The 15,023-nt window shown below is 36.1% G+C and overlaps 1 protein-coding gene across 5 annotated transcripts in view; it reads left to right on the top strand.

Moving 5' to 3' along the window:
* Positions 1–15,023, top strand: part of fat3a (FAT atypical cadherin 3a) — a 187,165-nt gene that overhangs the window by 166,799 nt on the left and 5,343 nt on the right. For 3 of the 5 annotated variants that reach the window (XM_089121001.1, XM_089121000.1, XM_089120999.1), the window contains 3 exons: positions 3,513–4,174; positions 9,359–9,469; positions 12,413–12,472. In XM_089121001.1, the coding sequence (XP_088977127.1) occupies positions 3,513–4,174; positions 9,359–9,469; positions 12,413–12,472 (833 nt within the window). The remainder of the gene's footprint in view (positions 1–3,512; positions 4,175–9,358; positions 9,470–12,412; positions 12,473–15,023) is intronic. The other 2 variants (XM_089121003.1, XM_089121002.1) reach the window with 1 other exon arrangement.

Here is a 15,023-nt window from a genome sequence, read left to right as displayed (position 1 = left end):
ATTATAAATGAATGTGCTGCTTGAATACATTAACTGGCACATTTGGTATTCTGTCAACTCAGGCTTTGATCCTGAGTTTAGGTGTAACATCAGTAGCGAACAGCCAATCACATGCTGATAGAGTTTATTAAGAATTTAAACAAATGTACACAGGAAGATTCGTCGTCTTTTGGGAGGTGATGGAAACTAACGTTACAGTCGTTGGCAGGATCACTCTGATTTCGTTTTCAGCTTATGTTCAAAACAATCACGTTTAAGCCACTGAATTAGTTTAGTCCGGTTATACATACAACCGCGAACAGCACACGTTGTCCCTGAGCTCCGTAACGACATCGCTCATAAAGATTTGCGTCTTTAAATAGTAAAAGAATTCTCCGAAAAACAGCTAGCCTCTTCGCTAACTAACACACAAAATACCATTGGAATGCTACTTCCGCCGCCTCACCGGAAGTTTCACCCACTTTATTTTTTACAGGAGCGCCCCTCGGAAACTTGTGGATATAAGTGCCTTAGGCCGTGTGTCCACCAAAGCGTTTTTTTCCACGTGCCTGGCGTATGTTTTCAATTGTTTTCAATGGGAGCGCCGCGTTTTTTAAACGCCATGAGCGTGACGAGGCGCTGAGCGTTTTTTTCACGCTGAAGCGCCGAGCGCCCAGTCGCTGGGAGTTGAAAAATGTTCATCTTGGAAAAAACGCATCGCTCATCACTGTCACTTTTTACCCAGCCGTCCAATCACAGTGGAGGAGGGGCGGGACTAAACCACACCGACCAACTGTCACAACATTCAACTGCTGCAGATATTCTGTATCATAGCAACGAAACGTCTCAACGGAAAAAACGCTGCGCTGCCAAAACGATCTGAAGCGCCCAAAGCACGGCGTCTTCAGCAGAGCGTCTAGCGTTTTCAGATGGCTAAAAACGCTTTGGTGGACACACGGCCTTAGGCTGGCCACTTTAAAATATGCATTTTTACTGCCGGAAAAGAAAAGGTTGTTGATTGTGGCCTGTGAAATGAATTGAATGTACATTTCTCTACTATAAGCCAAAGGCAGTACATCCACCCGGCCTCACAAACGCAGACCACGTGGTGTAACCACACCAGCCCAGGACCTCCACTGTCAGAAACCGTCTCAGGAAAGCTCATCCACATGCTCGTCGTCTTCTTCAGGGTCTCGACCTGACTGCAGTTCGTCGTCGTAACCGACTTGAGTGGGCAAATGCTTACATTCGATGGCATCTGGCACTTTGGAGGGGTGTTATCTTCACGGATGAATCCCGGATGTCACTGTACATGGCAGATGGCAGACAGCGTGTACTGTATGTGGGTGAGCGGTTTGCTGATGTCAGCGTTGTGGATCGAGTGACCCATGGTGGCGGTGGGGTTATGGTAAGGGCAGGCGTATGTTATGGACAACGAACACGGGTGCATTTTATTGATGGCATTTTGAATGCACAGAGAGACCGTGACGAGATCCTGAGGCCCACGACCATCATAATAATGCACGGCTCCATGTTGAAAGGATCTGTATCGCAGTTCTTGCGTGGCCAGCCTACTCACGGGACAGGTCACCCGTGCATTGAGCATGTTTGGGATGCTCTGGATCGGCGTATACGACAGCGTGTTCCCGTTCCTGCCAATATCCGGCAACTTCGCACAGCCTTTGAAGAGGAGTGGACCAACATTCACCAGGCCACAGTTAACAACCTTTTTCTTTTCTTTCTTTTTTTTTTTTTTTTTTTTTTTTTGGGGTGACTAGAAGAGAGTTCTTTTAAAAACATTAAAAATCTTAAAGATCCCAAACTTTTGACTGGTATATATGTATGTATGCGTGTGTGTGTGTGTGTGTGTGTGTGTATATATATATATATTAGGGCTGTCAAACGATTAAGCACGATTAATCGAATCCAAAATAAAAGTTTGTGTTTACATAATTTATGTGGGTGCACTGTGTATAATTATATGTATATATATATATATATATATATATATATATATATATATATACACATGATTGTATATATTTAAGAAATATGTTCATGTACATACTGTATATATATATATATATATATATATATATATATATATATATATATATAATTTACAGTATATTATATATAAATATAAATATTTTTTATATAAATAATATTTTTTTCTTAAATATATACAAGCTTGTGTGTGTGTATATATATATATATATATATATATATATATATATATATATACATACAAAATAATTATATACAGTGCACCCACATATATTATGTAAACACAAACTTTTATTTTGGATGTGATTTATCCAAACTTGATGATTAAACATCCAAAAAAAACAGTAATATTGTGAAATATCATTACAATTTAAAACAGCTCTAGATGCAGATTTGATCCTCAAAAAACATTCATTATTATTATCAATGTTTAAAACAGTTATTTACATTTTTATTTCAGGATTCTTTGATGAGAGAAAGTTCAAAAGAACAGCATTTATCTGAAATAGAAAGCTTTCGTAACATTAAACACGTTGAAACGTTCAAAGGTTTGGGGCAGTAAGAATTAATTTTTTTTTTATTTTAATTTTTTTAATGGAATAAATAAAAGAAATCAATGCTTTTATTCATCAAGGATTCTTTTGAACTTTCTATTTGTCACAGAATCTAGAGAAAAAAAATGTATGCAACTTTTTTCAACATTGATTATAATAATGAATGTTTTTGAGCATCAAATCCACATATACAATGATTAGTATGTAAGTAATGATACAAAAATTCAGCTTTGATCACAGGAATATATATATATATATATATATATATATATTTAAATATATTAAAATAAAAAACAGTTATTTTAAATTGTCATAACATTCAAATAAATGCAGCCTTTAATAAAAGAAATTATTGCATTCTTTTAAAAACATTAAAAATCTTACTGATCCAAAACTTTTGATAAATATAAACTATATAGAATAGAAACTTTAATGTATAATATATTATACATTAACATTATTTTACTTATGGTGGATTATTATAATTGTTTTCTCATCTGAGTGGCCATGATTGCATCATCTTATTTATAAAATTGGATGAAAAGACCAGCCATATTTATTATGCAAGTTAATAAGCTCACATTTGATTTCACATTGTCTTTAAACTATGGTGATTTGCACCCAAAAATGGGTGTGAACTAGATTTTTATTTTTTATTTTGTGTGCTTACTTTCTAACCGCCCACAATGAAATCTCACTGGTCCAAAAATCCAGCTCCAAATGTGTGACAATAAGTTCTGATTGGCTGTTATCATGTGGTGTCGCACAGCATTTTCACTTTCGGTGTAGACAGTCGGATCACTTTAGGCTGTGAACTAATCCCATCATGCCAGCTTTTCGGACACACTGTCAGTTTTTTTTTATTTTTTATAGACTGATGCATTTCTGCCGAGTCACAATCAATTTTAAAGCAGGCCAAGGGCACTAAAGTGATGCAGTGAAACCCACTGAGTGTTTCTTTCCCCTCTGCAGGTGTGAAGAAGACGTGAACGAGTGTGAACGCGAGCTGTGCGAGAACGGCGGTGTGTGCGTCAACACGTTCGGCTCCTTCTACTGCAACTGCACTCCTGGTTTCGTGGGCAGCGCTTGTTCGGTTCGCCCGGTGCTGGTTCCGGACATGCAGTCCGGGCACGCGTACGTCGGGAAGGAGGAGCTCATCGGCATCGCCGTCGTTCTCTTCCTCATCCTCACCCTCATCCTCCTCTTCATCGCCTTCCGGAAGAAGGTGTTCCAGAAGAGCTATTCCCGGAACAACCTCTCCATGGTTCAGGATCCGGCTACAGCCGCCCTCCTGCACAAAGCCAACGGTGGGCACTACCCGCCCCTGCGCTGTGCCATCGGAGAGCCCATCAGCCTGTACACCGAGGGCCCGCCTCAGGTGCCCGTCCGGCCCATGGCGTACACGCCGTGTTTCCCTGGAGACCCTCGGGGAACCCTGGAGAAGAGGCACGGGGACTGCCGAGGCCCGGAGCTGACGGAAATGAGCACGTTCCATCCGTCGGAGTCGCCGCGGATCCTGGGCGGGACCAACCGGAGGGGCGTGGTCGTGTGCAGCGTCGCCCCCAATCTGCCCCCCGTCTCCCCGTGCCGGTCTGACTGCGACTCGCTGCGGAAGAGCCCCTGGGAAGACGAGGGTGAGAGATTTCTGTCACGTGTGTGTGTGCTGTATTTCTGTGCGTGTTTGTAGATATATTTTTAATAGGGCTGTCAAACGATTAATCCCGATTAATCGCATCCAAAATAAGAGTTTGTGTTTACATAAGATATGTGGGTGCACTGTGTATAATTATTTTATATATATATAAATACACACAGATGCATGTATATTTAAGAAAAAAATATTATTTATATATAAAATATTTATATTTATATTAGGGCTGTGCAAAAATTAATTGCGATTAATCGCATCCAAAATAAAAGTCTGTGTTTACATAAAATATTTGTGTGTGCTGTATATAATTATTTTGTATATATAAATACCTATGCATGCATGTATATTAAGACTTATTTTAGCTTAAATTCTGTATATATATATATATATATATATATATAGATAATCTATATTAAATAAATATAAATATTTTATATATGAATAACACATTTTCTTAAATATATACATGCATGTGTGTGTGTATTTATATATACAAAATAATTATATACAGCACACACAAATATATTATGTAAACACAGACTTTTATTTTGGATGCGATTAATCGCAATTAATTTTTGCACAGCCCTAATTTATATATAATATAAATTATATATAAATATATATATAGTATATACATGAAAAGATTTCTTAAATATATAAAAGCATGTGTGTGTGTTTATATATATAAAATAATTAGTGCACCAACATATATTATGTAAACACAAACTTTTATTTTGGATGCGATTAATCGCGATTAAACGTTTGACAGCCCTAATTTTTAATGCAATATATTATATGATTGAAATTGTAATAGCAGCAGAAACTAAATTAAGGGAAAAAAGAAATTATATGCCAGATATAACCCCAATTTAAGAAAATTCAAAGACTTTTTTTATTTTTATTAAGACTATTCTATTATTAATATAATAAATAGATTGTTTTATTTATTTAGTATGTCATTTTAAATCAGTCATTTGTCATTAGTTCATCATTAATTATCATTCATTTTCATAAAACATTTTATATATATATCATTTTTGCTTTCCAGTAATATTTCTCAAATTCTACCTTTCTTTTATTAAATGAAAAATATATTGCATATATAATTGTAAAATTAATAGCTGAAGAATGATATTAATTGTGCATGTATAAAGATGCTCTTCATTTTAAATACATTAAAATGGATATATACATTTTAAAAAAAATTAAGAAAAATTCAAAGAGTTTATTATTATTATTATTATTATTATTGTCATTTTAAATAACTCGTTTTATTATTTATGTTCACTAAACAATTTGCACATTTGATCATTATCTTTACAGTAATATATTTCCCAAATTCTCTTTTTTTTATCTTAAAATATAATTTTAATATCATATATTAAATGATTGTAATACCAATAGCAGAAGAATTAAAGTAATGGGTCATGTACAGTAAATAATTTTTCAATAAATTGTACATATATATTTTTAAAGGACCTCAAATGTTTAAAGAATATTATTACATGTTATTTTGTTGTATATTGTTTTCTTTCTAACAATATTGCACAAATTCCATCTTTTATTTCCACACTGTGCGTGTATTATTGCTGACATCTGTTGCCCTCGGAGAGGTTAAAGTGCATTATAATTGTGATGCATTGACCATCTGATTTAAAATATAAAAAAAAAAAACCATTTCTCGCTCCAGGCAGAATCATGCAACTCCTCTCCGCATCTCTCACGTACTCTGGTGTGTTTGTAAGCATATTATGTTTATGCATAAATGTGTTTGCCAGTGTGAATTTATCAGAGGGCTTTGATCGGTTCATGCCTGTCAACCATGAGAAATCAATCCTTCCCTTAACATGTTTTATTTAAATATCGTATTTAACTGCGTTTAACCTTACTCAGCTCAGAGATTGGCTGCTCCACACACACACACGCCTGCTGGTATCTCAGTAACCCCCCTGAGCTTTTTTGACATGCACATTTTTTATATTCAGACTTTCAATGAACCAATACGCCAACACTAAGAACGGCAAAGCATTGAATCTGTATAGCGGATGCATTGATGGTTTTGGGACCTATGACTGTTTACAGGGGAGATAACAAAACATGCTGCCAGATTTGGTGTTATCAGTATATGTAATGGCGGAGCTCTGCACTTTTATCTTCCTAAACTCAGCTCCGTTTTCCTGCTGTGACAGTTACGGCAGAAGCGTACAGGAGAAAAAAAGCTTGTAATTGTTGAAACTGTTTCCACCCGCAGATTCCCACCTTTCTTTGTTAATGGTGGGTTTTTGTTTTTTTCAGTAAATCAAATCAAAATACACTTTCATATGAAGGTTACGGCTAAAAAATGGAAAAGCTGGAAACCGTTAAGGAGTAAAAGCTTTTGATTTATGGTTCATATGATGCTGCTTTTTTGTAAACCAAATCAAAAGTCACTTTATTTGAGGATGACATGGAAATAGAGCTGTAATGCTATAATAGGCCCACGCGAAAACAGCAGAACTGCATGTCGTCAAAGTTTTACACGACCCTTGGCTCTTGTTTATACATTTATTAAAAATGTTACCTGATTATATCTAGGATTGGGTGTTTTTTTGGGTGATTTTTATCGCATCAGATTCATTTCTACTCCAATGAGGTAAACAAACAAAAACATCAAACATTTAACAAAACATTGTTGCAGCTGCAATACTTATTATAGTTACGGAAGTTATTCAGTCAGGATCGGTGAGTGTTTTTCTTTGTCATTTGTTATTTGGTTAAAAGGATAGTTCACTTTGAAATTCATTTTTGATATGTTTTAGCTTACCTCAAAGGGCATCCAAGATGTATGTGTCTTTGTTTCCGCAGTATTTTCAATTTTGATATTATTAGGTCAAACCGTTCTTGTCTGTCAGTCATATAATGGAGGTCTATGGTCACCACCTCAAAGAGCATGCACAGAGAAGTCCAAATTAAACATGATTTAATGACTCATAAATGTAAGTACACATTGATGGCCTAAGACATGAAACGAGCGGTTTGTGTGAGAAAACGAACAGTATTTATATCGTTTTTACCTCGTGTAACCACAGACACGTCCAAGTGATCTGAGGGTGTGGACACATCACTCCTTGCGCGGTTGCAAAAAAAAAAAATTCACTGTTGTCTGTTGATATATCAAAATTGTCTTCTATTTCAATTTCCTGTATATCTAAATATGTTTAGATCTTCACTGTGAAGGATAACACTTGACACTGAAACACTGAAATGTCTGTGTAAACAATGAGTGATTTACACGCGCGAGAGATCACTTCCGGGGCTTTCCGGCGCTCTTGTGCAGACCGAAGCGCCCGCGGCCTCAGATCACTTGGATGTGGCTGTGGTTACAAGAGATAAAAATAATATAAATACTCGCTCGTTTCGTGTCTTAGGCCATCAATGTGTACTTACATTTACGAGTCATTAAATCATGTTTAATCTGGACTTCTCTGTGCATGCTCTTTGAGGTGGTGACCATAAACCTCCATTATATGATTGACAGATAAGAACGGTTTGACCTAATAATATCAAAATTGAAAATACTGCGGAAACAAAGACACCTACATCTTGGATGCCCTTGAGGTAAGATAAAACATATCAATAATTAATTTTAAAGTGAACTATCCCTTTAACATAAATGACACATACGGCAGCAGGTTTATTAGGCTGCTGTCACTTTAAGAGCTGCACGGATCCAATATACTGTTTTCTTTCTCAACTGTTTACGCTCAATTAAGACAAAACCGACTGTGTCGAGTGGATATTTTGACATCATTTTGTTTGCGTTTTCAAGTGCAAGAATAAACTAAATAGAGTTTGAAATCACATTAAAATGCGCACACAGGAATCAATAAGCGGAATCGAAATGCGTCTCTTATTGAATCTATGGTTCTTGGAAATGTGGAACCGGTTCTCGATACACAACCCTAGTTATATTATGCTTTCTGCTACCAATAAAATTTGTATTCTCAGCTCTTTTTAACCGTTTTACCACGTTTAAAAGTAAAATCCACCGTTTTTTTGTTGTTGTTGTTTGTTTGTTTTGCAAAAATCAGCACTGTGAATTCAGAAAATTCAGTCAGCATATATATATATATATATATATATACACACACACACACTACATTCCTTTTTTGTATTTTGCTTAAACATACTTTCTATTAAAATGTTTGTGTTCTCTCTGTGCCTTTTTTTTCTTCACTTGTTTTTGTGTTGTTTTCATGTTTTCTTATCCAAGGTGACTTCCAGCAGAAGCATTTGGGAATATTTCTCTGAGATAAAGCTTGTTGCGGATCTGTGGACAGATCTTTATTAGGAATGTACCTCAAATTTTATCTCGACTGAAACCATTATTAATAATCTCGAACAGAACTCTTGAACACGCACTACTGTGCAAGTTCTCTTATAATCACCAATGCTGCATTTATTTGATTAAAAATTCAGTGTAACAGTAAAATATTATTACAATTTAAAATAACTGCTTTCTATAATATATATTTAAAAATGTATGATTACTCCAGTCTTCAGTGTCACGTGATCCTTCAGAAATCACTCTAATATGATGCATAATATTTGTGTTTCTTTCCTGAAGATTTTTATTTGCATTATTCATCAGGCGATCTGTGAACGGCTCATGTGAGTTGCTTTTGAGAGTAAAAACAAAGAGAAAAGTACTATAGTAAAAAAAAAAAACATTTCCCTTTAAAGACTTGATATAACTCTTCACGTCGATAAATGCTGAAAGAAAAGTGGTTATGGGAGTATGTATATGGGCTCCGTTTAGTGGGAAAGCTGATGGCAAAACCCATTCTCCCTCTGGCTTTAAATTCTCCTCCATCCGAATCCTCCGAGGCTTTTTACCGCCTATAATTACTTCATTTTTCATTTCCTCGTGGTTTGTGGTGTCCTCCATTCAAACCCTCTTGGGTCTTATAAATCTGCAACGGTGAAATGCAGTTAGACTATTATATATGCGGCCATTAAAGGAAAGATCAAAGCCAAAAATGTCTGGGAAAGGAAAGAAATTAAAAGACAAACATCAGAGAAGGGACTTGGAATGGCGTGGAGATTCTAAACGTGTGTGTGTGTGTGTGTGTTTTATTGAAAGTTACGGAAGTTGTGATTGGTTGACATCCTGATCTTTTGTGTTTAGGTAAAGTGGATTTGTTGGAGGAGGTCACATGTTTCTCTGGCAGTAACAAGGGCAGCAACTCCGAGGTCCAATCGCTGAGCTCCTTTCAGTCTGACTCCTGTGATGATAACGGTAAGACACTGTGTGTGTGTGTATGTGTGTTTGCTGTTGTTCCTACGCATCATGAAAGGATAAAACAACATGCGTCTTTCTTCAGGACTCTTCATACAGTCATCCTTCCTCATCATCATTTTGTTAATGAAGTGAATATTTAAAGAGGTTTGGTGTGCGTGTGTGTGTGTGTGTGTGTGTTGCTGCTCTCAAGTCGGCCTGAAACCTTCAGAGATCGTAATTACGACCTGATACTCTTTGTTGTTAGTCAATTTCATATTTCTCAATTTTTTTCACAAAACTTTTTTTTTTTCAAAACTAATTTGCGGTCATCATAGATGATGGCTTTCCAGCGGGAGGGGCGGGGCATGTGCATACAACCGCCATCTTTGGTGTTACGGGTTTTCGCTAAATAGTTGTATTAAGGATTGAGGAAGTGGCATGTCTCTATATAAATAGTCTCTGACTTAGGGGCTGTTTACTAAAAACTAAAAATGTGTTTTGGCCATTCGTTTACACGACAACGGCGGTTTGGGTGCCTGAAAACGCAAACTTTTGAAAACGGATTTTTAAAGTGCAAGTTTTTGAAAACGGTTTCCACGGTAACAGCAAAAAACGCGAATCTCTGAAGACGATGACGTCATATACGTATTACCAGTGTTGGGGAAGCTACTCTGAAACTGTAGTTTGACAAGCTACAAGCTACTCGTATGTTAAAGTAATTAAACTACAGTCAATCTACCCTTTTGGAAAAGTAGTTCGCTACACTACAAGTTAACCGTTAACAGTGAACCGTTAGCCGCAAGATGCGTGATTAAACAACAGGTGGCGGTAATGGCAAAAAATGAGTTTGTAATCTAACAAGAAGAAGAATATCCTTGCATCGGGCTGATTCACGCAGGCTCGATAATGTAGCAATGTAGCTTTTGCTCGCGCTACACCGCTACTTGCTGCAAAAAGTAGTTACCCAGATAGCAAACTGACATTGAATCAACGTGGAAATATGACATCGAAACAACATTGATCTGACATAGTTTTGCTCATCGAATTAACGTTGAACCAACGTCAGACGCGTCATTCTTTCAAAACTAACGGAAAATCAACTTGAAATCAACGCGTTGTTTCAACGTTATGAAAGCAAACCAATTTTCGATTTCATTTAGCTTTGAAGAATGCCGCGTCTGACGTTGGTTCAACGTTAATTCGATTAGCAAATCAACGTTGTTTCAATGTCATGAGAGACGTCGTTTCCACGTTGATTCAATGTCAGTTTGCTGTCTGGGTAGCTACTGGAAAAGCTACACTGTTTAAAAAGCAACTGAGCTACTGCCAAGCTACTGAAAAATGTAGTTAAGTTAGTACTGTAGCTTCGCTACTTGTAGTTAACTACTCCCCAACACTGCGTATTACGTGTTCAGTCTATTCATACTTTGCTCGTGACATCACAAGTACTGGCTAGCGGGCAAGAACGCCCTTCTCCGACGAAACGAAGCAACGAAACCCAGTAAACTAGTCAAGGTTCTTGCCAGGACAACTCCAGTTTTTATGCAAACGTTGATGTTTCAAGGTGTAAATGACACACCAGATAGTTGTTGTGCGATTGGTTGCACTAACCAGATGAGATAAGCAACCTTCACAGTATAACGTTACACGTCTGTGCAGTGATCATTCCATCATTTAAGGTCATTTCAACATTTGTTTGAAAACAATGGGTGTATGATATTCGTGTCTTTAAGTTAACCTGTAGTTTCGTCAATCAATGTCACCAGCTGGTTCGGCGAGTCAGCTGTTTGTGTTATGAGGCTAACTGTACGTTCACACCTCTGCCGTGAGTGCAGCAAAATTGATTGAAAAATGAATGACTTCTGGGCATTTGGTGTAAACGCAGCTGTCGTATTTTGCTAACAACAACAAAACTGTGTGATAGATTCTTTTGAGGTTTGTGATGTCTATGGTTTCCAATGAGAACAGTAGAGCTAGATCATCTACGGAGGAATTATTACTGCTCGATTATCAAAAAAACAAAAAAAAACGTGTTTGCTTTACACAGTTTTAACTACCTTCACCTTGGAGTTAATCCTAGTCCATAGTTATGCAGCTAGCTCGCTAACAGACTTGATAGCTACTAGAAAGACCTGGAACTAGAGGACTTTACGTTGAAAATACCCGTTTGTTGCCCGCCAGCCATCCATGGTAGTCTCGTGACTGCAAAGTATGAATAGTGTTTCATCGCCATCTAGTGGCCTGGCAGAAGAACACACCATTTTTTAGTAATTTTTCGTGGATCCGCGTGAATGGGGATCGTTTTAACAAGTTTGTCGTCTGTACGCGGAAAACTCAAAGGAAAAACTTCTCCTTTTTAAGCATTTCGTTGTCGCGTAAACGTACCCTTAAACTGCGCACACCCAAACTTTATTATCTAATTACTAATAAAAAGCGTAAGTTTTCAAAAATGAACAATAACACTTTTAAAAAATGAGTTTTCGCTATTGCTGTGTGTAATTTACGTTGTGGAACATAACATTCAAGTATCACCACAAAAATACTGGTCAGGCTCTTATCTGTCTAATTTTCCAGTATGATTCTTTAATTGGCAGCACAAATAAATCCATAGTTTCTTACTGTTAAATACGACATTTTAGTGACTCTAGTCCCGTATGTACGATTATTAATATCTGACTTGAATGCAGCAGGTGTGGATGTGGATTTGTGTGTTGGTCACATCACCACCATCTCTCCTCAGATTCGCTGGAATGATGCCATGCTTGCCTTTCATTGGTCACAGCTAAATTCATCAGCAACCAATCAGGGCACAGAAGCTTCTGCAGTGGACCAACAGTGTAACAGATATTGTGGAGTCGATTCTTCAGTCTGATTAGTCTGTGGGTTTGTTTGGGTTCTCCTGTGTGCGTGCGCGTGTGTGTGAAAGTTTCTGACTGGTCTTCATTGCTTTCTCTTTCCAAGCTTCCATAGTGACGGTAATTCGCCTGGTCAATGATGCGGTCGACACGATTGAGAATGAAGGTACTCTTTCCCACCGCTGGATTCTGAAGCATCTTCCTTAAAAGCGCTTGAGGACACATGAAACTCAAACACACACTTTCTTTCTTTCTCTCTTGCTTTTTTTTTTTTTTTTTTGATTACACACATACACATTTTCTTAGCGCTCTACATGTGGACCATCAACTTTTATTAGGGTTTTCAGTCTTTAATTGATTTTATCGAAGTTTTCAATGCAAATCAATAAATTGATAGAAACAAAATTGAATTTACATCCATTTCACATTAGTACGTATTCATTTTTTTGAATCATCAACAATTAGTTTACATTACAGCACTCATATTATTATTATAATGACTACAAACTAACCCTATCCCTTTAAAGAAAACTTTGAAAACTTTGAACTTTTAGTCTTAATAACAAAATTGATCAATTTGAAGCATTTTTATTTCTGAATTGTTCTTTGTATTTCAGTTGCTTTATTCCCAAAATATAGTTAAGTACACTACAATACGAAAATTTTATATTATATTTGTGTGAATGAGACACCCTTACTCGTGAGGAGAAGCGTCACCCCAGTCAGGAAGATGATACAGCACACTCTCTGCTCAAATATTTTCTCTGCCGAACACACACCTCCAAACACATCCCCAGATCATACATTACCCTCAATGGAAGAGCGCAAGTCTTGCAAACACACACGTTTGAAGTTGTAAAAAACAAAAAAAGTCTTTTCAAGTGTGCCTTCAAAGCTAGACATGCTAAAGTAATGTAGGCTGATGAGCTTGTTTGAGCTTGTACTTTGATGTAGAGGTTGTAAATCGAAACAAACTTCTGAATCTTGAAACTAGTTCATGCTGAGATATTTCAAAACTAGTTCATATTTACATATTTTAAAACTATTGCTTCATACTGTCCTAGCAGTCCCTCAGCGGAATATTTAAAAGGTAATCTTTGATTTCATTGGCCGATACAAAGATATTTTTAGCATAAGCATTTCTCATTTTGTGAGATGTAATATACTTTAATATGCTTAGTTTAAAGCATGTGTTGTTTTTATATTATTATATATACCGTTTTAATATTTAGTTGTATTTTGAATTAGGATTTATTTTTATATTTTTAGTTTTCATTCTAGTTTTAGTGTTTTTTTGTCATTTTTATTAGTTTGTTACATTTAAAATGTCTGTATAGATTTAATATATATTTCAGTTATAGTACTTTTAGTGCTTCAACGTAAGCTTATTTCAACTATTCAACATTTTTATTAAAGTTTTGCATCTAATATTTATATTTTACTTTATTTTAACTGTTATTATTGTTTGAGATTGAGTTAACAATATTAACTTTGCTTTAAAGTGGACAAAACTATGATAGTTGACTTTGAGATGTCAACTATCCAAGATGTGTCTTTGTTTTCGCAGTATTTTCAATTTTGATATTTTTAGGTCAAACCGTTCTTGTCTGGCAGTCATATAATGCAGGTCTATGGTCACCACCTCAAAGAGCATGCACAGAGAAGTCCAAATTAAACATGATTTAATGACTCGTAAATGTAAGTACACATTGATGGCCTAAGACACGAAACGAGCGGTTTGTGTGAGAAAACGAACTGTATTTATATTGTTTTTACCTCTTGTAATCACAGCCACGTCCAACTGATCTGAGGGCACGGACGCTTTGTGGCTGTGGTTACAAGAGGTATCAACTGCTCATTAAAACTCATTAATTTCAAAGTGAACTATCCCTTTAAAAACAGCACACATATTATGAATGACATATTATCCATCAAGGTCTGATGGACTTATTTTATGAATAATAACTAACTAGCTTATATTTTGTGTCTGAAGTCTGTGGTTTGTTTCATATTAGTTAAAGCAATAGTTTACTCATACACTCATATGTACTGTAATCATTCTCACCCTCAAGTTATTCCAAACCTGTATGCGTTTCTTTCCTCTGTTGAACACAAAAGAAGATATTTTGAATGTACTGAAGACATTTTTTCTAATATGGAAGTCAAGTGATCAAATGTTTGGTTACCTTCGAAATTATGCGTTCAGCAGAATAAATAAATTTGTACAGGTTTGAAACTTCATGAATATGTTTTAGTTGATGTACACAATCTCTAAAGCGATGTTGTATTTATTTTTAGTTTCATCCAATCTTGTAAGACAAAGATGTAACCCTAATTAACAGAATGTAGTAGAGTCACTGTAACAGATATTGCGAGTATGTGTGACTGCTTGTTTTTCTGCTCAGTAATGGACTACAGACTCACACTTAAAAGACATTATAGCCCTAACTTAATCACATTCAATCAGACGCATACTGATGAAGATCAAACAAGGCAAATTAATAAGCTGGGAAGGAATGTGCACATTTTTACAGCACCATTCTCTCTCTGTTTTTAGTCTCTCTGCTCTCTGTTTTCTCTTACCCTTACAAATATTTACCATGGCAATTTAATTTCTCTTATATAGCCTACTACTTAATATAACTATTAAACAAATAGTTTAATTTCATAGTAACAATAAACAGTATAAGCAGCATTTTTAATCTTCTTGAAGTGCT

This window comes from Pimephales promelas, chromosome 16, assembly GCF_988280905.1.
Source record: "Pimephales promelas chromosome 16, fPimPro1.hap1.1, whole genome shotgun sequence".
Classification (NCBI taxonomy): Eukaryota; Metazoa; Chordata; class Actinopteri; order Cypriniformes; family Leuciscidae; genus Pimephales; species Pimephales promelas.
The sequence above is the reverse complement of the archived record's forward strand: the minus strand, read 5'-3'. Positions and strand labels throughout refer to the sequence as shown.